Consider the following 26,703-nt stretch of genomic DNA (forward strand, 5'->3'; position numbering starts at 1 on the left):
TGCATATATACTTATATGAAATATACATGTATGTATGTATTTATTTTTATTTCAGAAAGGAAGGTACAGGGAGAGAGAGAGAAACATCAATGATGAGAATAATAGATCAGCTGCCTCTTGCACACCCCCTACTGGGGATCAAGCCCACAACCCAGGCATGTGCCTTGACCAGAATGGAACCATGATCCCCCGATTCATAGGTTAATGCTCAACCACTGAGCCACACTGGCTGGGCTATACATGTACTTAAATTATCCATTCTCTTTCATATTTATATGCTCATAAAAATGCTGATCTCAAATTTGTCACCCATTATATATGATTTCTGATATATGATACCAAATTTTACCTTAAAGGAAGATTTAAAATTTATTTTCATAAAATAATTTTTCAAAAGAAAGCTAATTCCATTTGTCTTGCTGGTGCCTAAACTCTGTTTGGATTAGTTGGCAGCACTTGAGACTTAGAAAACTTAGAAGACAAGACCAGAAGCTAAAACTATCATTGTACAACATAACAGGTTATAAATTCAGCCTTTTAGTACAACTTTGTACTCATTTCAATCCATCTAAAAATTAAAGACCTTGTACTTGGACATGATAATCAGGTCATAACTATCCAACTGTGATAATTTCAAAACTCTTTGCCATTGTGTAAGTCTTGGACCCTCATCTTAACAAATAAAATTACCCCATAATCTTTTATATTCCATTTTTCTAAGTTTTTAAAGGAATGCACATGCTCTTTGCCTGTCACAGGCAAAGGTTACCAAGGCAATTCACAAAAGAAAAGATGTAACTGGTAAACAAAGAAATGGAAGAGGGATCCCCTCGTTAATAAACAAGTCTAATTGAAAACAGATGACATTTTTAAAACTTAATTAGATTATGTTTTAAAACATAAAATGTAGTTCTGGCAAGGTGTGGTAAGGCTGATACTCAACTTTGCTGGTTGCACAATGATACAATACATTCAAGTCTTGTGGAAAGCCACCTAACGACAAATGTTGGCAAATATTTCCTTTTATGTAGCAATTCTACTATTCAAGCTATCCTAAGAAAGTAATCTAAAATACAGAGAATTCTGTTCATAATGATAATGACAAAAATATTTGCTTGTGAAATAACTTGGGTTGTGTGTTTTTTTCTGGAATACTATGCAGCTGTGAAAGAAGGATCTCTTGCCCTTTGAGACAGCATGGAGGGACCTGGAGAGTATTATGCTAAGCAAAATAAGTCAGAGAAAGACGAGTATCACATGATCTAACTTATATGTGGAATCTAAAGAACAACATAAACTGACAAAACAAAATAGACCCAGAGACATTGAAGCATGCAACAGACTGACATATTTCAGAGGGAAGGGGGCAGGGGGTGGGAAGATATTAACCAAAGAACTCATATGCATGTATACATAACCCATGGACATAGACAACAGGGTTGTGAAGACCTGGGGAAAAGGAGGACATCTTTAACACTGTTAACAATAAAGAGAAATTTTAAAAAATACAAAAGATACTCATTATGAGATAAGGTTCAAAAGGGATGTAATCTAAGTATTCACCTTGGAATTTTGCAATATCATGGCTTCCTACTGGGTCCTACATTTGTAAGAAGTCTTTTTTTTTTTTTTAAGAATAGTTTGATTTTTAGAGAGAGAGGAGAAAGAGCGAAAAACATCGATGTGAGAGTAAAACTGATCAGCTGCCTCCTGCATGACCCCCCGTCCCCCGCAGGGACTGAGCCAGCAACCCAGGCATGTGCCCTGTCCGGAAATCAAACTGGCAACCTTTCAGTGCAAGGGACAACACCCAACCAACTGAGCCACACCAGCCAGAGCTGTGAGATGTCTTTATCCTCCTGGGAGGATTGTCAAGATTTAGAGAAACTATGTCTAGGTCTCTAGATATGTAAGTTAGAGATGGAACTGCCCAGACAGGTGGGAAGAATCAAAAGACACAAAGGCATGGGACTAATATACCAGGACCACAAAATAGTGCTCTATTATATGGCAGCATGGCGCCCTTTGAGCCTCATGAGTAAAGCACCTGGCATTAAAAGAAGGAGCTAGGAATCTGGAACCTGAAGAGCTTTAGTGTCCTGGCAAGCCGTCCAGGGTCAGGTGGAGGAGCTGGCACTCATGAACAGCCGCAAGACGCCAGGAATGTTAGCTGTGTGCAGGCGCTGCATGTTCTCCTTTAAGCTTCTCAAGCCTTCAAGGTAGATTCCATCATGTCTCCCCAATTTACAGAAAAGGAAAATAGCATCAGAGATGTGACAAGGACAAGTAGCTAATGAGCAGCAGCCCTGGGGGACAGTGGGAAGGAGGGAGGGAGGGAGGGAGGGAGGGAGGGAGGGAGGGAGGGAGGGAGGGAGGGAGGGAACAGGGGGCCAGCAGTGGAGTCCCAGGTGGTGGTGGCAGCGTAGAGACTGCAATAGGTTGGCATCAACTGGAGATGCCAGATCATGAAGTAACTTATGGCAATTCACAGGTGAGACACCGAAATGTTTATCCTGAGCTGTGTAGCCTTGCAAGTCCACACCGTGACTTTCTGTAAGATTATTCTCACCAAGCCTTTAGTAACAGTATTTCAACAAATGGGTTTGATCCATATTATAGGGAGAGCTTCTCTTCCACGTTTTCAGCAGATGGGTTAAGAAAATATACGTTTTGGTCATACACACACATAGAGAATATGAGTGAATGAGGTATTTAAGGGCAGATATTTCTTATACGTCTGCTTAAAATCTCAAACATGCACACAATAGGACACTTGAGATGAAAATGCTGTTATCAGACAACATTCTCATAACATAAAAATTTGGTGTCCTTTCAAGTTTAAATTTCAAGTTAGAAGAGATAAAACATTTAATAGACTCGGGAGTTCTGGTGCCACACACAACAATTTTAACTTTGCTACATTTCTTGACATGTTTATCAAAAGATTTTGCTTCTGTTTACAGTCTAGTCTTTATGACTTCAAAGCTTGAAAATGCTCAGAAGAAAGTAAAATTAATCCAGAAAAGTTCAAATCATTTCATCCCTGTGACAATTTACAACTGCCCATCATTTTTTCTAGGCAAATGCTCCAGGAATACATTATCTTAAACCTCTCATTTATGAATGCCTGCAGAATTACTTAACATATTGAAAGGAAAGGTTTTCTTTTCAAAATACACAGTCTCTCTACCCACAATACTATCAGCACAAAAGGTCATTTATTAAAGCTATAATATCCCACCCACTTAGTGAAAATAAATAAATACAATAAAACAGACCGTACCTCCCCAGCCCATCAACCAAATGAATGAAAAAATTGGGCGGCTCACCTGATGGTGGCTATCGGAATGTGAAAACTATTTGGAAGCTAAACACAAAGCATAGGTTCAGGAAAAAGGAGTCCCTCCCAAGAGACATCTAACCTCTGAGGAGACAGGTGACGGATGTGCCTATGGACTAAAATAAAATAAAGATCTGGCCAACCAAGCTGGGAAGGAATTTAAACACAACAAAACCTCATGTTAGCACATGCTGGTGCCAAATGTATCCCGCAATCTTTGGGAGTCAAGCATTTTGATGAACTGAGGCAGGAAGCTGTGGAATTGAAATGAAAACCTCCCAACCATCTACCTCTGACGGGCTACCACAAAGTCGGTCCACAGTTGGCCACGGCACAGGCTAACATTGCACTTTGGCAATGGGCTTGAAGAGCTGTTGTTATCATGTTTTTAATTAATGGTAAGAATCAAAACAAAGCCTTGAATCAGCACAAAATACACACGAGAACATCTCTCCAAGAGTGAATGAAGCCAGGTCTTGGGACAGCCTGACGTGTCTACAAAAGAGGAGGACAGGGATCACGGAGAAAGGAAACATGTTTGCGAGCAAAAATAAGATTATAAGTCTTGCTTGTTATTAACTCTGGCCAAGCCTAAACAAACATTTTTTTTTCTTCCAGTTATTATTGAGTCATATGGCCACTGGCAGGAACTGTTATCACTTCATTTTCTGCAGAATGTTTCGGAAACTTGAAACCTCCCACACTTTCCCCATGTGAATACTCTGGATTTTTAAACAACCATGAAGTGTTTGTTTCCAAAACTGAATACATTTGATGGCTTGATAGTACAGCTGATCCATCACAAACTGTTTAACAGGGAAAGTTGGGGGGAGGGGGGACTAAAAATGACACCAGACCACAGTGGACAATGATTAAAAAGTTATTCTGGGACAGCTATATAGAACGACAATTTAAGTTAGCATTGGCATTAAGGCTGTTTCCATTGTGCCTCTGCCTCTATTTTGCTGTTTAATCATTCAATTTAGAGAACACTGGCAAGAGTACAGCCTGAAATGCTTGAAAGTAAAGAAGCAACATTTAAAAAATCTGCTGTAATCTTTGTGTGACTGACCCCTCTGGAGCACCTGCTCAACTGTACAGGAACTTATGGCAAAAGATGCTAAGTTAACTGCCAAGTATTTTGCCCACATTCTATGAGAATAATAAGAAAAATAACTATCTAGAATCTCAAAGTCCAGTGTGTGCTATGAGCTTGGTAGTAAATACATTCTTGATTGTTCTGTGGCTGTTTTACAAATAAAATGCCTATTTTAGGTAGTGTTTTCCTCTAAATGGTATCTCTGCCAAAAAACTACAATTGCTTAATATCATCTTTGGGTTTTTAAAAAAAATCTTTATTGTTGAAAATATTATATTTTCATATATATATATATATATATATATATATATATATACACACACACACACACACACACACACACACACACACACACGAGGGCCTGGTGCACAAAATTCATGCATGAGGAGGTGTGTGTCCCTCAGCCCAGCCTGCACCCTCTCCAATCTGGGACCCCTCGAGGGATGTCCGACTGCCCGTTTAGGCCTGATCCCACCAAACGGGCAGTCGGACATCCCTCTCACAATCCAGGACTGCTGGCTCCAGACTGCCTGCCTGATCGCCCCTAACCGCTTCTGCCTGCCAGCCTGATCACCCCTAACCACTCCCCTGCCAGCCTGATCGAAGCCTAACTGCTCCCCTGCTGGCCTGATTGCCCCTAACTGCCCTCCCCTGCCAGCCTGGTCACCCCTAACTGCCCTTGCCTGGTGACCAGGTCACCCTTAACTGTCCTCCCCTGCTGGCCTGGTTGCCCCCAACTGCCCTCCCCTGCAGGCCTGGTCCCCCCCCCAACTGCCCTCCCCTGCAGGTCTGGTTGCCCCTAACTGCCCTCCCCTGCTGGCCTGGTTGCCCCCAACTGCCCTCCCCTGCAGGCCTGGTCCCCCCCAACTGCCCTCCCTTGCAGGCCTGGTTGCTCTCAACTACCCTCCCCTGCAGGCCTGGTCCCCCCCAACTGCCCTCCCCTGCAGGCCTTGTCTCTCCCAACTGTTCTCCCTGCAGGCCTGGTCCCCCCCCGCCCCCCGCAACTGTCCTCCCCTGCAGGCCTGATCACCCCTAACTGACCTCCCTTTCAGGCCTGGTCCCTCCCAACTGCCCTCCTCTGCTGGCTTGATTGCCCACAAGTGCCCTCCCTTGCCGGCCATCTTGTGGTGGCCATCTTTGACCACATGGGGGCGGCCATTTTGTGTTGGAGTGATGGTCAATTTGCATATTACTTCTTTATTATATAGTATCTCCTTTTCCCCCCATTGACCCTTTCTAGTCCCCACCCCCAACCCAGGCCTTAACCACACTATTGTCTGTGTCCATGGGTTATGCATATGTGCATACAAATTCTTTGGTTGATCTCTTCCCACCCACCTCCACCTTCTGCTTAATATCTTTGAACCAAAGTTAATTTTAACCCTTTGCACTCGCTTGCTTTTTTCTCGATTCCTTTATTCTAATGCTAACCGTGTCGAGTCACACTCGACATCCGAGTGCAAAAGGTTAAGGAAATCTCTAATGCCACTAGATACAAACTGACCTCCTGTGAGACAACATAGAACATTATAATGTTGTAACTTGTAGCCACCCTAGGACCTTCTGGTTGTGCTATTGTAACATCATCTACAATTTGAAAGGACTCCTGTGTTTTGCACTGAAAGGGCTAACGAAAGAGCTCTGGCCCGGCAGGCGTGGCTCAGTGGTTGAGCGTCAACCTATGAACCAGGAGATCACAGTTCCATTCCAGGTCAAGGTACATGCTGGGTTTGCGGGTTCAATCCCCAGTGGGGAGCGTTTAGGAGGCAGCCGGTCAATGATTCTCTCTCATCACTGATGTTTCTATCTCTCTCTCCCTCTCCCTTCTGCTCTGCAATTAATAAAAAATATATCTATATTTTTAAAAAGAGCTCTGTGCTGAGTGGATTTCCTCTCCTGCTAGCCTACTCTTTCCTGTGCTCAGGACTAGTTCTTAAATTTTCACAGAGGTGGTCATTTCTGCTTAGCAAATAAAGTGTTGGATTTTGCCTAAAAGGAACTTGAAATGTAAAACACCAGGTTTCCTAGCTCCAGCCAAGTTTTATAACAGACGCAAGCCAGAAATGCAAATGATTTCTACAAACTTCTAATCCTGTTACCAATCCCTTGAGACTCGCCCCCTTACCCTTCATCTCTCTTCTGGCTAAGGTTTACATTTTTATTGCATGTTTTCAAAAAGAAAAACACTAGTAAAGATACCCTAGATTCTGGTTTAGGAGCCCCAAGAGATGACACTGAGGTGTGGACTTTAGCAGTTTTCTAATTAAAAAGTCAGATAGTCTGTTTCTCTTTAAAAAGCTTCTACTCCCAGTGTCTGCGCAGCAGATGCTCTGCTGAGAGCTGCTCGGCACCAGGCATTCAGGATCTGCCTCGCAGCCCCTTCCTGAGGCAGGTCTAGCAAGCAATGGAGGGTCAACATCAGAGAAGAAAGGACTTGAGCGTCTCCACTATGTACCATTTTACTCAAAATAAATTTTAAAAATAAGAGCCAGTTTTCAGAGGACTAGGAAATCTGAAGAACACAAGCACAATTTTGAAAGAAAATTCATTAAGTAGAAAAGCAATCTGAAAAAAAAATTAACAAATCAATAAAGGAGGAAGACCCAAACCCACGGAACTATTTAGCGGTGGATGGAATACCAATCAATCACAGATCCTTTCCGATAAAGCTCTTTTCTTTCTTAAGGCTCAATATAGCTCTTTTATGAACTTCTCAAGCAGTTGGCATCAACATTTCTCTATGGTGTCTGTGTTCCCTGCTCTCAGCATTGGGCTCTTGCTTTAATTCCAGTTGCGGCAGATTTTTAACTTTTCAAATCTTAACTCACTTCATCCTCACAGCTCCTGGAACACCTAGTACAGTGATGGTGAACCTATGACACGTGTGTCAGCACTGTCACGCGTAGCCATTTCTGATGACATGCGGCCGCATGCCGAGGATAAAACATTTGCTGCTCCTGAGGATGAAACATTTGTGACTAGAGTCTTGGAGTTAGTTTTTTCCTCAAAGGGACACACTACCCGAGTTATGCTCAGTTTTTTGGCGAAGTTTGACACACCAAGCTCAAAAGGTTGCCCATCACTGACCTAGTATAATGAAAAGCCATGCATCTCACCAGAAAATTGTGCATTTGACCTATTTCTTTCAAACCTGTGGGTCAAGGATTGATATCCCTGCTATAAGGGATATCAGTTATCCAGAAGAGGACAACTACATACAGACTCTGGAATAACTATCTGCGATTCTTCTGGGTCTGTGACAGAGAGCGCAGTCAGAACCCAAACAAGAGGCCAAGAACAGAGCGGTCAGAAGTCAGTCTCCTATAATCTCCATCTTCTGCGGTCGCCGCACTCTAAATCATACTGCGTGACAGTCCAGGGACTTGGCTCCATAAAGCGCTCACCAGATCCTGAGTCTAGACAATGATAATAACAGCGACAACAGCCTAATACCTTGGGGAAGGGAGAGGGGATTGCTGTAACGAGGAGTAGATTCTGAAATCACGTAAGTAGAGCTAATTTCTGAACAACGTACATAGTAAGTGTGGACCACTTTTTTTATTTTGTGTTTTGGGGCTTCATCTGTAAAATGCATTAAACTAGCCCTTGCCAGATATTTCATGGATCACTTAAATTGTAAAATGCAGTAAAATTTACATCACCACAAGATACCGCCCTGATAAACGTTCATTTCAATTGGACATGGGCGTCAGTCGGACCACGACTAAACCAGCGAGGAGTCGGCTTCACACTCAGCAGAACCCCGACCCGCTAGGATTCTGAAGTAGTCTCTGACGGAACACTCCATAAACAACGTAGTAAAACCAAGAAGGGAACTCTTTAGAGGTGGTGATTAATAAGTCAGGAAGGTTACGCTCCCTGAAAACTGACGGAGGAAACATGAAAAAGGAAAGGTATCTAAATCAGGTCAGGCAGAGGCACAAAAACACCAATTTCGAAGCAAAGTAACATATAGGACCTGCTCCCAGGGCACAGAACTGCCTTTCCATGATCTGGATTTGACAATTGTACCAATTATCTGCCTTCTATTAAACGGCCACTGTCTGTTAGAGTGGGGCTGTCTGTGCCAACGTTTGGAGGTCAAAGTTGTACAGTAACTTTAGGGAATCGACTCAAACAAATCAGAACCCCGAGATAGAGAATAAGAGCCTCTGAGGGTGGCTGACCTGCCCACAGTAGCTCAGCTCTTCCAATTCCAGCTCCAGTGTGTGTGCCCGCACGCGAGAGAGGCCCGGGCATCCTGAGGTCGCTGGCCTCTCATGCTAACGGGAACTGTACTGGCTGAACAGCTCGGTGTGTTACCTCGGGCTACGTGGACATTCTGAAAACCCTGCAGTACCAGGACCTAAGAGATCCAACAAAGTCAACTTTCTAACTTAACTATATAAGATTTCAGCAAGCTTCATTTCCTCTATCATCGGTATCAGAAGTCAGGATCAAACTTGGGAGTCTTTTGACTTCACAATTCTTTTGACTCTTTTACAGCACTGGCTTTGGAGCCTGAAATACCAACAAAAAGTACAATTTAAAAATTCAAATTTTCCTCTGTTGATAAAATAATATTTTGTATTTAAAATACTAAACATTTTTTGCCCCCACCTTAAGAAAATCCAAATAAGACACCAAAGCTTTTTCCGGCCAACAGGAATTATATATTTTCTTTCTCCAGTTTGGGGGTGAGGGTGGTTTTCGCTAATAGCTATTTTTGATTTTGTTATTAAAAGGCACAGATGCTAAAACATAAAGAGGAAATGTGCAGACAAGCTAGCTTTGAAACAGAGCTATAAAATGCACTTAAATTGTGGATGCTTTTTGTATTTGAGCTATCTTTGTTTCTCACTGGGCTTCTCTCTCCAGGAGCGGACAAATGCACTAATTTTCTCAATATGGAAAATGCCAGCATTAAAGCCAAATAAGTCGGGTTTAAGATAATTACACTAGATTTCATCAAAGCAACTTGGCAGTCATCAAAATTCAATCCTGGTTAGTTGATGAGATTTCATCAGGCTGCTTAAGAAGCAGGGAAATAAACAAAGTGGAGAGACAATGAAAACAATGTGACAACTGTCAAACAAAATGCGGAGCACAACATTGAACGTCTCCCCAAACACAGTGCTGAAACCCCAAATTCTCCTTCCCCTCCCACCTTCACCCCTCGTGCCTGAGCGCGCGCGCGCGCACACACACACACACATATGAGAATAAATGACCACCTATTTTGAATTTTCAATCATCTTTAATTGTGCATTCATGGCATAATATTGATTGTGGAATGATTTGTTACTAAGTACTTAAGGTTGCATAAAAGATGAACAATTTGAGGGCTGTATGATTTTTTAAAAAGTTTTAAAATATGGGTGCTTAAGAGGTCACCACCCTTGTTTGAACTCCTTTAAGCAAGTTCTTAATAAATGTAAGCCATTATAAAAGGAATGGTTCAAATTAGGCTACTGCCGATGTTACAGCGTTGCAACTGGAGAGGCTCACATGTCATCCACCTGGTGGAAAATTTCACGTAGTGGTTCCTGGGATGTATAGGTCTTATGTTTCCGTTAACCTGGAAGCAGCGTGGTCCCAGCAACCCAGACTGCCACTACTGCTTCAAACAGAGCTACAGGAGCTAGCCAAGTAACTCCTAATTCAAAGCATGTTTGATGACTGGATTAGGTCAGTCTGTGCACTTGAATTTGACAATTGTACCAAAGAGAGGAAGATCTGAAATCAACAAACACTTGACATTTGAGGCAGAAATTACTTTGAATTACTTGAGTTAGCAATACCACTCTCAACATGAGAGTACTACAAGAAATCTTTGCTCCCATGCAAGACCTGCATGTGGTTTCCTTCTATAGGTTTTGACATAAGATGAAAAGATAAGAGGGAGAAAGGGATGGGAGGCTACACAATATACCTCTTCCAGGAATTAGCCTTCAGTTGCTTTTTACCGTTTCATTTCATTAGAGGTTCATTTCCTTTAGAATTTCCAAGGAAGAGGTAGTCTGGAAAACTGATGCTTCCCTATATGGGTGTTTTGAAAACAGACTCTTCATATCAGCCAAAGTCTGTTATATATGTTCTATTTATAAGTCCAAGATAATAATCAGAGACTTATTATTAACTCATGGTTCTAGTCTTCTGCTACCTTGAGCTAAATATTCTAATAACTAAATTAAGACTGTGTCAATAACTAACAGCAACCATTGGTCTATATCACCAAAAAGTGAGCAGAAAAGATGTCAGATCTGCCAGAATTTTCTCCTAGGAACAAGGGAAGATGACACCTATTGGATAAAATGTTCAAGAGGCAGCTCAAGATGAAGTAAAGTTGTGTTTGGAGCATATCATGAGCTTTTCTAACATACCATATTTAACTGTATATAATTTGTATATCCACATGAAAACCTGTAAACTACTTAAAGAGGAGATTTTTAAAAATCGGTCCCTCATAAAATTTTGCAGGATCTACCAAAAAAGTAGATGCATTACTGAATTCAGTCCATGCTAAGTTTCATACAACTATTTGGAGAGAAAACAATAAAAAGGTCAATCACCATAAAGGATATATGATGCAATAGCGTGAACAATCCTAATTGCATTACCTCTGAGGAAGTTCCAGGGATTACTATGGGTTGGAAGATAAACAGACTATATGGGAAAAAGCTCTAGGTTTAACATCTAAGCAAACACCAAGCTTTGCCTTTAGTATCTAACATTGCCATGGAGACTTCTCTCAGCCTCCCTGACCCTTAGCTTCCAACATATAAAAGAGGAGATGTAAATGAGTGCAACTTAAAGTTGTGTTTAATAGAAAGACATGCCTTTTCAAAAAGAAGAAAACATATGCAGAATCCCCAAAATGTAAACGAGGAAAAAGTAAAGCGACTCTCACTCAACCAGGCTGAGAGACCAGTCCTCACCTGTGAGAAAGGAGCACTCCTGAACCTAGGTCGAGAGCTTCCTTCTCTTCTGTAAATCCTACTCTTCCTCAAGGTTAAGTTAGTGATCCTATCTAATAAAGACAGAATATGCAAATTGACCATCACTTTGTGACAAAGATGGCGGTGCCCACAGCCAAAAAGGAGGGAATATGCAAACTGATGTGACAAAGATGGTGGCGGCCAGGCTGGGACGCTTGCATCATCGCCATGGCTATGACACAGGCGTTCCGCCCTGCCCTGGCCACTCTGAGCCTCTGGGCATCGTAGGAAGGCGGAAGGTGGCTCCGGGCCGGAGTGAAGGCGGAAGGCAGCGGCCAGAGTGAAGGCCCGGGTCCCAGGTGTTGGCAGCCAGGGGAAGGAAGGCCTATTCTTACACGAATCTTCGTGCATCTGGCCTCTAGTATATAATGGGTTTAAGAAACTGAATTTTCATAACAAGATGTCTTTAGTACAGTGAAGCAACACACATCACTGAATGGTATACCTCCGTTCCCATATTCCTGGCATTAGGCTCATCACTATGGCATAGGTGGCTGATTTATTTGTTATGAACTACCGTATTTTCCAGTGTATAAGACGACTGGGCATATAAGATTTTCCTGGGTTAAAAAGTCGTCTTATACGCCGGAAAATACGGTATGCCTCATTGTCATACCCATGCTTCAGTTTCTTTTTAAATATTCACATTTCCAAGCCTGAGGTTTGTAAATGAATCACATGTGGGCAGACACTTCCTCTTCCCTGGGATAATTCTTCAGTCAGCCTCAAATTTTTGTGCACTGGTCAATCCATGGGGCTCAATTCAGTAACTAACTCTTACTAACTTTGAAGTATTTACTGAGTTCATTCCTTCTGCGTATTCAACTCCTTTTGTCCTGTGTCCCCATTTTGCTCCCTGTGTTGTTTCAAACAGATTCTCTATGTTTACATATACACATCCAGTTTTTTCACACTTTTGATCACTTGATCTTTCCCCCCACTCTCTACTCATTTTCACTTATTGAAAACACGTGATTCCCGGTCTATAGTCAGAAGTCTCACCTCTTCAGCCACCAGTCCTAGTGGCCCTGCAACCTTCACTCCTTTCAGCAATTGAGGCTCGCTCTGCACCAGGCCCTGTGCTGATCAGGATGCTCAGTGACATCCAGTCATTTTGAGAACTCAGCGTGTCAGTTGTTCCGCCTAGGTTACACCATGAATGAGGTGAAATGAATTCAACTGTGAATACGCTGACACATCTGTTAGCTGGATTGCAAATTAACCTGCACGCCCTCTGCATATCAAAGGTGATTGCAATCTTCTAGGTAAAGAGAATCAAAAGGTTTCAAGTCAAGTAAAGACAATAGAAATGAAGATGATTGGACAATGCAGAAACAGGACTGAGTGGGTGGTTATTTTTTTTTCCAACTAATAGCAGCCCACATTTTCTGATCCTTGACTGTGCAAGACATGGTATGGCCATGGAATGTTAATTCTTGTAACAATCCTATAAAGCAGGCATCTACTATCCCCATGATACAGATGCTGACACTGAGGCTTAGAGAGATTAGGTAAACTTCTCAACTTTGTCTACATTCAGGTGGTTGAACAAAGATTTGAGTTCTGATTTGTCATGTGAGGAAGAGATTCAAAGGTAGGGCTGAGAGTCCAGGTAATTGGGAGGCTAGTAATCCCATTAGAAAGAATAGTTGCCCCAGGGGACATAAGATTTTGAAAGGACAGCAAGGTATGTGTCACCTGTTATGCTAGTGTCTAGGGAAGATGCCCATCAACAGCCAGATCTGTAGGCTTGGGCTCAAATGGAAGATGATCCGCATCGGAATGAAGCCATGAAGTGGGCAAAATCAAAGAACACCAAAGTGGCAAGTGTTAGACAGTCATGGAAAGAATTAACAACAGGATTGTAACAAAATGTACCAGAATATTAAAAACATACCTATTTGCATATGTGCTCATTTACTCCTCACAACAGTCTTGTGACATATTATCCTCATTTCATATATGGCTACACCCTGGGAAATTAAGTATTTTTCCCAATGTTATTCAACCAATAAGTGACCAAACCAGTACATAACAAATTTTCCAATGTATAATCATGCATCATCACTGAAGGTATAAAATAGAAGCAAATGACTGTTTCCCAAAGACATCCGAGGGTGTATTGGGGGGCTTGGAGGGGGGCAGGAGAAAGAGTCACAAGCAGATTGGGTTAAAGCATTAGAATTAGGGGGAACAAATACATGGCATATTGCTCCCCACCCGATGCTGCAAACACCACAAATTGGTAACTATACACTTTTCTCCAAACTCAGCACTTAACTCAGAATCCTTCTCAATCCAATGTTCCAGGCAACTGCCAGTAAGCAACGTGCTAAATAAAACCATCTTAGGTATACAATTGAAATTGGACCCTGTAGGAACATTTCATCCTTGATCTGAATAATATTTGTGCACTTTAAAGTTTCAGAATACTCTAAGGAAACCCCCTTTAGAAGTTAACATCATAAGCCAGAGTCTTGGTAAATGGCATACAGGAATAGCAGTTAGAACGCACATATAGTTCAGTTAGGGTAAATGCAAAATGTGCCTAGATGTAACAAAATAAACTACTCTAATAAAACTGGGGAATGACTTGGCTTAGAAAGTTGGCAGAAAATGACATAAGGGTCATAAGGCAGAATCCTGCACTCTTCAGAAAAGCAAGCAGAACATAAATATATAAACATCAGAACGCATAAGTATTCTTTGGTAATTCTCCCAAACTCAGACTGTTTAAAGAACTGCCCCCAAATCTGGGACGTGCAGTTTATCTTCTGACACCTTACCAACACGACCTCGGTCACTTCCACCTCCGTGCTCAAAAGTCCCCTATGGCTCTCCACTGTGTGCAAAGTAAAATTAAAAAACCAGTCCTCTCCAGAGAGGCACTTCACAATCAGTATGCAACTTATGTCTCTGCTGTGAGCTTCTGTGACTGCCATTCTCAAACTCCGAGCTTCAACCAGGTTCTTCTGCTCATCCCCTTGGACACGAGGAGTACATTGTGGCATCTTTCCCCACAACATTCTGTCTAGAAAACTCTCTCCCCTTTTTATAACGTGTTTGCCTCATAATATAATTTAAGCTTTGCTCTTCAGGAAGCCTTCCCTGGCCACAAGAACTAAAAATGATACTTTTCCCTAAAACATCAGAGCCTGTAACAATACTTATTCACATTTACAAATAGACCTCTGCTTCGTTTATTTTAATTTGCATTTTTATCTTCCCTGGTTAGACTATAACCTCTTTTATCTGTATCTTCCCTGCTCCCAATTTGTCCATTTCTTTAGAACTCAGGCATTAACAGATGTTAAATAACTGGTTTGATGAACCTGTAGACATGATGATGGGAAAATCATGGATTGCATTGGAAATTCAGCTCCAATACTTACTACCTGAATTATACTGTAGAATTAGGTTCAAACGAGGAATTGGAAGGCACTTTGTAACATATTCAATAAAGTCAATTCAACTCAGTGAGTATTTACTCAAAATCCATGTGGTTCTCATATCAAATAGTTTTGCCAGAATAAAATTATTGAAGACCAGTCTTGAAGAAGAAACAAAAATCACAAAAGGTTACTTAAAATATTACTGCAGGACTTTAAATCATCACCAGAAATAACTCTGCATCTAAACAAGGCACCTCCTGATCATACCTAAGAACATGGTACTATGTAGAAAAGACACCACATTTATTGACAAGTTCAAAGGGTAACTGACCCTCGGTACAAACGTCCATTTTCTAGGTTCACTAGACACCAGGCTCTTCTAAATGTGTTCAATATTCACTAAGAGAACCAAGTGGACGATTCATTCAAATATAACAAGTAAATCAAGAAGTCCTGATTCCATATTGCCTCTACCGAACCACATTTCATGATTAGACCTTCAGCTTTCATTGAGGGATAAGCCTCCCAAGCTGCCTCTGCATTCGGGAAACACCCTTCGTTACACAGACGCTGAAGACCTGTCCACCATGCAACTCATGGCTCTGGATGTGAATCCCCATTTGAGAAATATGTTACTGTGTGTCTTCCTATGAACCTAGAATGCTTTCTTTACTATGAGAATTGTCATTAGTTTCCTCAATTATTTTTATTGATTTCAGAGAGGAAGGGAGATGGAGAGACAGACACATCAACCATGAGAATCATAGATTTGCTGCCTCCTGCACATCCCCTACTGGGACTGAGCCTGCAACCCAGGCACGTGCCCTGACCAGGAATCCAACTATGACGTCCTGGCTCATAGGTCGATGTTCAGCCCCTGAGCCACAGTGGCTGGGCTAATTTCCTCAATTCTATAATGTAGGAACCATCCCTCCCACCCACACGCACACACGTGAATGTGTCTGAATTGGAATGAGTATTCATATATGTGTGTTGTGATATATGTATATAAAATGTGTATATATTCATATATTTTTGTGTATACGTATATATGTGCTGTGTATATATGTATATATGCATATGGTTGTGTAGATATATACACATATATGTGGTGATTTTTCCCTTTAAAAGCTGTTACAAAATTGATATTCTATTTTATAATTAATCATTTCCTTTAAATAAGAATAGAAAGAACCATATCTACTTTTCCCCTTTGTTTGGTAAGAGGCCCAAATTTTTAGCCCAATTATTTCAACCAACACATATTTGTATGCTCTATTTTCTTTATCAGTCCTGAGCCCTCATTCTAAGTTTTCCTAGTTCTGATCTTTTACTAGTAAATTTGGGGCAGTTCTTGTTTTGCTTTTAGCACATTATTAAATAACCTTTCACATTCAGTTATTAAATCCTTCGAGTAATGGGCAGGATATAAGGGCATAACATTACTTATGAAATGTCTCTTGACTATATGCAAGCTCAAATACAAGAAATATTAGGGCCAAGTATTATATAAACAAGTCAACTGCACAGCAAAATCTATTGCCTGTACATCATTAGCCTAAATTAAGTGCAATAACTCTTGCCACCTGAACCTTTTGCCCCTCTCTGTTGCACAAATACCTTGATCATCTCAAGCACTTCCGTATGATGACATGAATCACACTGGGGTTTTACTAAAACTCTGTCATTATTTCCATTAAAATGTGTGTGTGTGTGTGTGTGTGTGTGTGTGTGTGTGTGTGTGTGTGTGTGTTTTCTTCCTGCGCCCTGATCCTGGAGGCTTTCCACGAGTACAGCTCTGGGTCATTCCAGTAGCTGGAGAATATTTACAGGAAATCTCAGTGAGCAAACTGCCTGCGCCTCTTATCAACACCAGCCGAAGTCCCAGAGAGGTGTCTGATGAGGAACATAAGTTGTTCTAAAAACTCACTAGGGGATTTAGACTTGAGACTCTCTTATCTCATGAGGAAAAAGAAAAAAAGTCCTCTGGAAGTGGAGGGGTGGGGGGAAATCTACCACTGACACCATGTGTGCCCCATTAAAGTTGTTTTTATTCTAGACTGCTGTAAAAACGGTTGTATATATTTTACATTAAGATCAGAGTAGCTTACTGCTGTGTAAAATTCATAAAAGAGAGGCTCCTTCGGAACTTCCCTTTCCTTGCCGTGTTGCACACAGAACATCGGGCCTCCAGTGGCATATGCCGTTGAGAAATCCTTTTTACAAGGACCCGTAAAAGAGACGAGGACACGGTGCTCCCGACTGTAATGAAGTGGGGCTGGTGCAGCCTGCAGATGGGAAGCTGCAGAGAGGGACACCAAGGTGTGGCTTCTTGCACTCACGCCTCCCTGGCCCCTCCGGCAAGCCAGGCTGGCACCGGGACAGGCTCAAAATGAAACGGGGAGAAGCAGTTGCCTTATAGCCCGCCCTCGGCCTCCAGGGGATGGGTGCTTGGCACGCCCCAAGACTCCCACGTCTCAGTCCCAGACGGCGCGTAGTTTTGCCCTCTCTGGACATCCCGCGATGTCCCGGGCACACCCCATTGCAGCCCACTTTTCTGCTCTTCCACTTCCTCAGGCCTGTACCCTCTGAAATGTGACAATGAGTAGGTCTGAAAGAAATCATTGCTAAAATAAACCCCCCAGAAAAACAAAAACAAAAAAACACCGACAACGGGTGTGAATAGTTATCACCTACCCACTTTCCAGCAAACAAGGAAAAAAATTAAAAAGTGGTGGGTGGAGGGTGCAGAGAGGGTGGGCATACTTCCCAAGATGCTGCCTCAAGTTCATGGTTAAGATTGCTGAAGCAGGAATTACAGACGTTTGTTTGTTTGTTAATCCTCACCTGAGGATATTTTTCCATTGGTTTTTTTGAGAGAGTGGAAGGGACCGGGAGAGACAGAGAGAGAAACATCGATTTGAGAGACACATCGATTGGTTGCCTCCTACAGGCGCCCCAACCAGGGTAGGGATTGAGCCTGCAACCGAGGTACATGCCCCTGATGGGAACTGAACCCAGGACCCTTCAGTCTGTGGACCAGCATTCTATCCACTGAGCCAAACCAGCTAGGGCAGAATTCCAGACACTTGAGCTGCTGAGGGAAGTGTCTGAGGGCAGGTGGATCTTGGCTAACCATCAATTTAATATAATAGTTATACATTAACATTTGAAATGTGGCTGCCTTTGGGTGACTGTCCCAGTTTATAAACACTATGAAATAACCTTACAATTAGCTGCCATGTATCTAGAGGTACCTGGGAAATAGTACAATTTGCTCAGTTTGAAATAACTAACAGTCACTGATTTTAAAATATAATGAAGTATTTAGCATCACAGAGGGGGAGCAAGAATGCCCCCTTTTTCAGATGCTGTCTTCTTCATATAAAAATTTCAATATCTACATTCCAGACAGCCATGAAAGTTTCAAAAGAAAAGAGGTTTTACTCTTATCCTCTCTTCCAAACTATTCTTGAGGTTGGCATGTATAAAACAGACCACATAAATTGCAACTCAAATGTAAACAAAATGTACAGAAATAAAAAACACATGTCTAAAGCATATTTTCTTGACCCTTATCCTACTGAAAATGTGCTTATTTCCTGCTCTCAGTTTAATCCATCACAATCTACAACCATATTTAGTTATATTATCTAATACCTAGTCCACATGTTGCTGTCAATTTATATACAAAAAACAAAAATTAGAGAGGTCTTATTACTATTGCTTTTTAAAAAGAAAATGTTTGCAGGAATTAAGAGTCCCAATTACTAAAAAATATTTTCTTTTGTTTCCTACCAAGTTAAAAGCCACTTTAAAAAAAAAGGAGATAATGGTCAAGTAAGGTCTCATAAGAGGAATAAGTTATTTTCCAATAGAAAAAGTATGTAGTAGTAGATTCCATATTTAAGTTTTAACACACTAAGAAAATATTAGGGCTTAAAGAATTGCACTATATTGTTACTAACAATTGTGGTATGGTGAGTTGAGGTAGCCAGGAGTAGAAAGGATAAAAAGCTATCTAAGCACATGTCAAAGCATCATCTAAATTACTTTAACTGTCTGACTGCTTCTATGTGTCAGAAAGAGAAAAACCAAGCGGGTCACAGAGCGGCTAGGTGCGGGGGAGGGGCACGGATCCCAGCGCTTCTGTGCAGACCAGGGAGCAAAGGGACAGCGATGAATGCTGGGTGGGACTCAACATAAGGCAGCCTCAGCGAGCGGGTGACTTTGAAGGACTAAGGATTAAATAAATAAATAAATAAATAAATAAATAAATAAATCCTATCTATTAATAGACAAATATGCAAATTGACCATACCTCCGACACACCCACAAGCCACGCCCACCATCCAATCAGAGTGAGCATGCAAATTAACCCAAACCAAGATGGCTACAGCCACAGAGAGCAAGGTTTCCTAGGTAACAGAGGAAGCCAAGCTTTCCACCTGCCCTTGCCAGGCCTAAGCCTCCACTCAAGCTACAAAGTTTCAATTATAGAAGGTAAACAAATTCAAACAAATGACGGCAGAATGGAGCTTGAGAGAGCAGGCCAGGGTTGCCCCAGGCAACAGGGGAAGCAAAGCTTTCCGCACACCCTGGCCGGGCCCACCCGCTTAAGGCAACAAAGTTTCAATTATAACCCCAACAGAAATGGCTGCCGGCCTCGGAGGGAGCCCCAGGCTTGGCTCCGCTCCAGGCTACAAAGTTTCAATTGTAGAAGGAAAATAAATTCCAGATACCAGGGCCTCCCCTTGGGTTGCCAGGGGGCGTGGCCGGCCTGCAAACCACCACAGGCCCCTCACTCAGGCCGGCCCACACCCCAAGGGAACCCCCACCTGATCTGTGATGCCCTTCAGGGCAAACCAGCTGGCCCCCACCCCTGTACCAGGCCTCTATCCTATCCTATCCTATCCTATCCTATCCTATCCTGCATAAAAGAGTAATATGCAGATTGATCATCACTGCAACACACAATATAGCTCCCCCCATGTGGTCAAAGATCCTGCCCCCATGTGGACACAAGATGGCCACCACAAGATGGCCAGCAGGAGAGGGCAGTTGGGAGGCACCCGGCCTGCAAGGGAGGGCAGTTGAGAGGGACCAAGCCTGTAAGGGAGGGCAGTTGGAGGTGATCAACCCTGCAGGAGAGGGCAGTTAGGGGTGACCAGGCCGGCAGAGGAGGGAAGTTGGGGGCAAACAGGCTGGCAGCAGAGTGGTTAGGGGGTGATCAGGCTGGCAGGCAGAAGCGGTTAGGGGCAATCAGGAAGGCAGGCAGGCAAGCAGTTGGGAGCCAGCAGTCCTGGATTGTGAGAGGGATGTCCGACTGCCCGTTTAGGGATCCGACTGCCCACCGGGATCGGGCCTAAACGGGCAGTCGAACATCCCTCGAGGGGTCCCATATTGGAGAGGGTACAGCCTGGGCTGAGGGACAACCCCCTCCGTGCACAAATTTCGTGCACCGGGCCTCTAGTAAATAAATAAAAAAGCTTGAAGTCACTCTTTTTAACCCCAACAAACTGAGGATGAATGACAGTAAAATGATAGAAGAAGAGGTCTTAGTAGGGGCAGCTGAACCAAAACAAAGCCAGTGAGTGGCTCAACACTTCGGCATTTACTAAGTGACCTTTGGGGTATGTTCCACTGGCTGTTTCAAGTTGGAAGATATTGGGAGGAGGTGGTGATGGCAGAATGCCCTGGAGTGTGTTTGGGGTGTTTTTTTTTTTAAGTATTTGTAGAGCAAAAGTAAAATGATGTGTCTGTTGGAGGGAGAAATAGTTTAAAGTTGGCTACTTCAATGGTGGACAACCATGGCTCTGTCCCTGATTTTTATTATAAGGAATAAGAAAAGGGCAGGGGAAAACTTGGGTTTCCTAGGCAGCAAAATATTGGTCCTACTCTTGGCTCTCCCACTAGAAACTTGCTGTGCATCACCTTGGTCCAGTCAGAGCCTCCCTAAGTCTCAGTTCCTCCCCCCCCTACCCTATGCAAGTGGGAGAATCAAGATGGTCACATAGCACAGCCATCGAGTCCGTAGCTAAACAACTGTCCCTAGGTCGATCCAAAGCTCTCCTTCATTCAGATCTATAACCAAATGGTACTCCCTCAATTCCTCTGAATACCCTACAAAAAAATAGGCACTCCCAACCAACTCTTTCACTGGCTCCTTATCCTGCTTTATTTTTCTTCACAGCCTCTATCTCCGCAGAAAATTATGCATTCATCCTCTTCTTTATTGCCCTGATTCCCATTAGAAAAGCTCTGTAAGGACTCATTATGCCCAATGATTGATACATAGCCATGCTCGATAAATATCGAATGAATACATGAAAATTAGTTGTCATGAGACCTTACAAAACAGTGAGTCCCATACAGACAGGACAGGACATCTCAGGCTGAGGTTATGTTGGCCGATCCTGTGAAGGAGTGGAAGAGTACAGCCACTTCCAAATGTCAGCACTTCCCCCTGTATATGAGCATCTGCCAACTTTGTCTCTCCACAACCATGATTTAGTTTTTCTATTTGTTATTTAAATATATAATGGTAGTATGCTTATATTTTTCTATTAGTGTATTGCCTAATATACAACATGGTTCAAACTCAAAATTCCTTTCATTTAAAGATTCAAGTGATAGCCTGGCCAGCATTGCTCAGTGGTTGAGCATCGACCTATGAACCAGGAGGTTAGAGTTTGATTCCCGGTCAGGGCACATGCCCGGGTTGTGGGCTCGATCCCCAGGGTCAGGTGTGCAGGAGGCGGTCAATCAATGATTCTCATCATTGATGTTTCTATCTCTCTCTCCCTCTCCCTTCCTCTCTGAAATAAAAAAAACATATGAAAAAATAAAGATTCAAGTTATATGTTAAGAGAATAACTTAGTCGCAACAGGGTGAATTCTATTCATTAGTGAGCTCAGGGTGGAAGAGAGGGAAGGCAGTTATATCTGCAGTGAGTACGGGCTTCATTTTTAAGTAGTCCATTATTTTCCCCCTTGTTTCCTATATTCATTTTTTCAATATATTTTTCCTCTCACTCATTATCCACCTTTCTCCTTTCACCATGTTTTTTTTTTAAGCTCTTCTCTTTTTTACTCTCCTGCATCTTGGTAGATAAACAGGTCATATGTGGATTTAAAGTATTGCATAGTCTTTGAGGGTTGACTACCTGTGAGAAAGAAAGAGAAGGAAGAAAGTGGTTGAAAGCTGCCCAATGTGAAAGTCTTGGCACATGCCCAGTGCAGCTACTGAAAAAGTGTTCAGTTCTTTGTAAAACAGCGATCCTGGGCTTCCAGTCTCTCCCTCACCCTGCACATCTCGGCCACAGAACTTGCCCAGATCTTCTAACAATGAATCTTAGAATCACTGGGTTTTAGAACTGGGCTGGATCTTACAGGTCGCCTACCCTCATACCCTCCAATTAACAAATGAGGAAATAGAGGCCAAAAGAGGTTAAGTGTCTTGCCGAGGGTCACAGAATTAATGGCTTGACAGGGTACAGAGACCCAGATCTCCTGATCGCCAGAACAGAATCCTGAAAAAATCAGTGTCAGCAAAGCCCAAGAAACTCTACAGGCTATTTTCACCAGAAATGGAAGAAAAGGTCACTGATTAAAAAGAGAAGTTTGGGAAGGAACACCGAGTAACTTCAAGTGTAAATCAATCCATGACTTAGGATGTTCTCAGAGAATCTTCTTTTAAAAGCCAATAAGCATCTGACCATTAAGGGGAAGATACACTGAAGCATTACACCATTTTTTTAAAATCTTGCATCCATTATTTTCTTATTTTTAGTAGTTTTTAATGAAATATCTTATATACTTAGTGACTATTCCATTGCATTGACCTTTAACTTCTGCCTTCCAGTAATCGAAAGCAGCTGATTTTAATGTGCTGGTGCTTTAGTGTGAAGGAGGTGAAGGCTGTGTTTGTGTGCAATCAGGTTAAGATTGGCTCCAACAGGAGAAAAATCCATACATATGTTGAAAAGATCTGAAAAATGCCTGTATTCCCAACCTGATTACGACTTACATTTTTGCATGGTTTGTCAAAGCAGATCACTAAAATCAAATCAAGATGTAAAATGGGCTGAAGCGGTTTTCGTCTCCATTCTTCCATTAATCACCGTGACCTACTGAAGAAAGGAACTTTTTGCTCTCTCACCTGAGGCAAGGTGGGATACGACACTGGAAGTTATGCCTATTTTTATAAGTTGGTGCTCAAGTTCCAAAATTAATTTTCTAGTTGTAATTTCTTACATTTTAAAATAGAAGTTATTTTATTGCGGAGTAACTTTCCATTTCTATCAACAATTCTATTGTAGGTCCCTTTTTATAAAACAATAAAACAAGTTTCCATATAACCTTTTAGACCTACTAACGTCATATAAAAATTGAATTTATTCAACTGAAAAATGTAGATTTGGGAATTAAAACAATGGCCAGTCTCTCCTAATAAATAATACTTGATAAAGCCTAAATATGAATTAAATCAGAGTTCATTACTGGTTATCAAAAAGAGAATATTAACATGATATATACGCATTTGTTTCAGCATAATTTACATTGCTGACAGTGTTGGGTTGTACTCTGTAAGACAGTATATACTGTTGTTGGTAGCACAAAAAACTATGAGTGCAATAAACATTACAAGTTAACAATCTAGCTGTTATCTACTAATTCTCAAGCAAGACTGGGGCTAGGTCAAAATAGTGGGAGGGGAATATTCTGGCTCTTGTTACACATAAGCATGTTTGTTATAGGAGCATTTTCAGGTTAATTTTTGCTATTAACGTAAACCACAATTGGGGGACCACATCGCTGGAAGAGAAGTGGGGGAGGGTAGTTATGTAAACAATATACAACAAGGGAAGCCTTTCTTTCCAATACCTGAATACATCGGGTTTGTTTTTAGGCAGGAGGTTGCAGGTTAAATGCTCTCAGCTATCCAAGAAGTAGCTTATTAGTTTTGTAAGAAAATATTTTCTTATATTTTGACTGAAAAATACTCAGTTTAAAGCGAACAAAACCATCCTTGTTAGTGAAAAGCAAACCCCCCAAAAACTTTGTTTCAAAGACCCAGCAAAGCAAAGCAAAACTAATTCAAGAGGAAAAGCTGCCTTCCTAATAGGAGCTTCTGAATCTGGATCTAATAGTTCTCAAAGGCCGACTGGAGTCTTCAAGTCTTAAAGGTTTGTCTTCCTCCACGGATCATAGACATTCTCTATGGGGCAGCACAATACGGATGTAAATCCATTTTAAGCCGACAGGTATTCTCTCTCTGGCCTGTAACCACAAAACTGAAAAACTGTGCCCCAACAGAAAAAAAATAAAATAAATAAAGACAAACAAAAATTTTGATTCTTTCACAGGGCAATTTTCCAAACACAGCTTCTATGCTTTTCTATGCTGTAGACTAGAAAAACCCCAGCTTCATCTCCGACAACGTAGCATCCACTCGTGATAAACGGTAACAAGTGATTACACTGTAAGAACCACAGCAGCGGCGCTGAGAACTCCATCTCCAACAGACTGACTCGGCTCCGGCCGTCACCTGAGCTATGGACGCGTCTCCTAATTTGTAAATGGGCCTAATCCTGTTATTACAGAATAATTACTGCAAATCAGCACAATTACTACAAAGACATGAATAAACACACACATACCAGTAGCTGTTTTCTACAAATTATTATCAAAACAAAGAGAGCCGGCTAATTGTGGTAACATTAAGACAGCGTTTATTCCTCCCAGTGTTTGGGCAAGTTTATTTTAAGTTGTCATCTTCAACTAGTAATGATGCCGATGATTTTACAGATGCCATAAACCTTTCTAATCTAAACGCTTCTCAGCTGAAAGTTGGCCGCTTCCCTCAGAGCAACATCTGCAAAAGCCTGATTTCATAAGACCTACTTGTATGGTGCGTTAGCCAAAAAAAGACACACACACGCTCTTAGAAACCTCAATTTGGAAAGCCCATTTGTAATGCACTCTTCTAAATTATTACCAAGGTGTCGTGAAAGTAAATGAAATATCCCCTCTCTACTCTTCACAGTGTAAGCATCCATCATTTAAATAAGAATAATGTGGGGTTGGACCCTCTGACCAATGTTGTTATCAGGTTTCCTCCATGGAGAAATATTCATTATTGGGGGTGGGGGTAAGGGAAGAGGCAAATTCAGAAAGCATACCACCCACGGTAGTGACTACCCACACTCACCTCCGGGACAGTGCCTCATGGCCATCTTACATCTCCTGGATTCGGCGATGGTTGGACATGGTATTGTATCTTTCGCTGGCTTTTTAACAATTTGCCGTGTTCTGGTTTCCAGACCCCATTTAAATCCACATGTGCGATTATTTCTGCTACAAGTTCCCCATTCACTCCAATGACCAACTTCACATCCTTCTAAATAAAGATTAAAAATAAACAAAACAAATACAAATAATTTGGAACCCATTTGCTCCACTATCATCAAATTTATATGCTCTCCCCACTTTCAGATTCCCCAAATTAAGTTGTACAGCCCACAAAGACCTATATTCCCCTTTCAAACTTTAATTCTTTGAACCATAGGGTTCCTTTCATTTACAATAATTGCCACATCAGTAATTTTAAAACTAGTACTTTCAATTTGTCTTCGTTCATTTTTTTGAAGAGATGCTTCTGATCCATTCTAAAGACACTGGAATATATAATCTCTGAAAGATTCAATAGCTAAAATCTACAGCCGAAGATACGATTTTCATATTATGACAGAAGACAAAACTTTTCATGTTAATTCCGAATGCCCCCACTGAAATTCACAAGTGTGTTAGTTTTACTTTGAAAGTAAGTGTTTGGGCCTGACCAGCATGGCTCAGTGGTGGAGCACTGACCTATGAACCAGGAGGTCACAGTTCCATTCCTGGTTAGAGCAGTAGGGGGCAGGAAGGAGGCAGCCAATAGATGATTCTCTCTCATCATTGATGTTTCTATCTCTCCCTCTTCCTTCCTCTCTGGAACCAATATACACACACACACACACACATTTATATGTATTTTAAAAGTAAGTATTTGGTGAAAAGGATAGGGTTTTTGTTTTGCATATTCCGATTATCTCAATTCTTTCAATGGGTGTCAGGAAACCACAGTATGTATTTCCTATTCCCTAAATTGGTGCTATGTATTATTATAGTGTGCAAAGTAAACAAGAATGGTTAGGTATATGAAAAATGTATGCTTTTTTCTAGATTACATATCTGCTTTTAGCACCCCCTTTTATAAAATCATAAAGCGGAAAAGTGGGCTTGCTTACAATCTCCTTGGGTGAGGTTGGGGAATAAAAGGACAAAAATTGATAAAGTTAAACCTCCTCATCAAATTCCCCATTCAAAAGCCCCTTCGCACTACCAGGTCACAACTCAGGCCCAGGGTCCACACACACTATTTCAGCATTCCAGATCTTAGCAGGCATGATCATGGTTACTCTTAGATATTTCGAAGCTATTCAAGATGATCTGTATTCAGGGGAATGCATAGGACTCAATTTATAATTAGTTTATCTTTGAGGGTTTCATAAGAGCTCCCACTGACTGTCTCTAAGGGGCGTAGATCTTGCCTCTCAAAAGCAAACAACATTCTCAATATGCTCTTCTAGTGGCTTTCCAATGTTTAATAGGGTGTTGCCTGTATGAATGTATTCACTCACACACAAATAGGAACATAAGTACACATTTCTTCATAAACCTCTTCTTTAAATGTGTTCTCTGCAAGCTTTTGAATATATAATTACTAGAGGCCCAGTGCACGATTCGTGCACTGGTGGGGGCATGGCCTGTGTAGATTGGCCCGCTGTAGGAGTGCCGCTCAATCTGGTCAGCCCCCTGAATTGAGTATCT

At 41.7% G+C, this 26,703-nt stretch overlaps 1 protein-coding gene across 2 annotated transcripts in view; it reads right to left on the bottom strand.

The window, feature by feature from the left end:
• The window catches only part of RSPO2 (R-spondin 2), a 153,310-nt gene that overhangs the window by 29,254 nt on the left and 97,353 nt on the right, over nucleotides 1-26,703 (bottom strand). For both annotated transcript variants that reach the window (XM_079796600.1, XM_079796599.1), the window contains exon 5: nucleotides 25,043-25,231. In XM_079796600.1, the coding sequence (XP_079652726.1) occupies nucleotides 25,043-25,231 (189 nt within the window). The remainder of the gene's footprint in view (nucleotides 1-25,042; nucleotides 25,232-26,703) is intronic.

Source organism: Cnephaeus nilssonii (genome assembly GCF_951640355.1).
Source record: "Cnephaeus nilssonii genome assembly, chromosome: 18".
Taxonomy (NCBI): Eukaryota; Metazoa; Chordata; class Mammalia; order Chiroptera; family Vespertilionidae; genus Cnephaeus; species Cnephaeus nilssonii.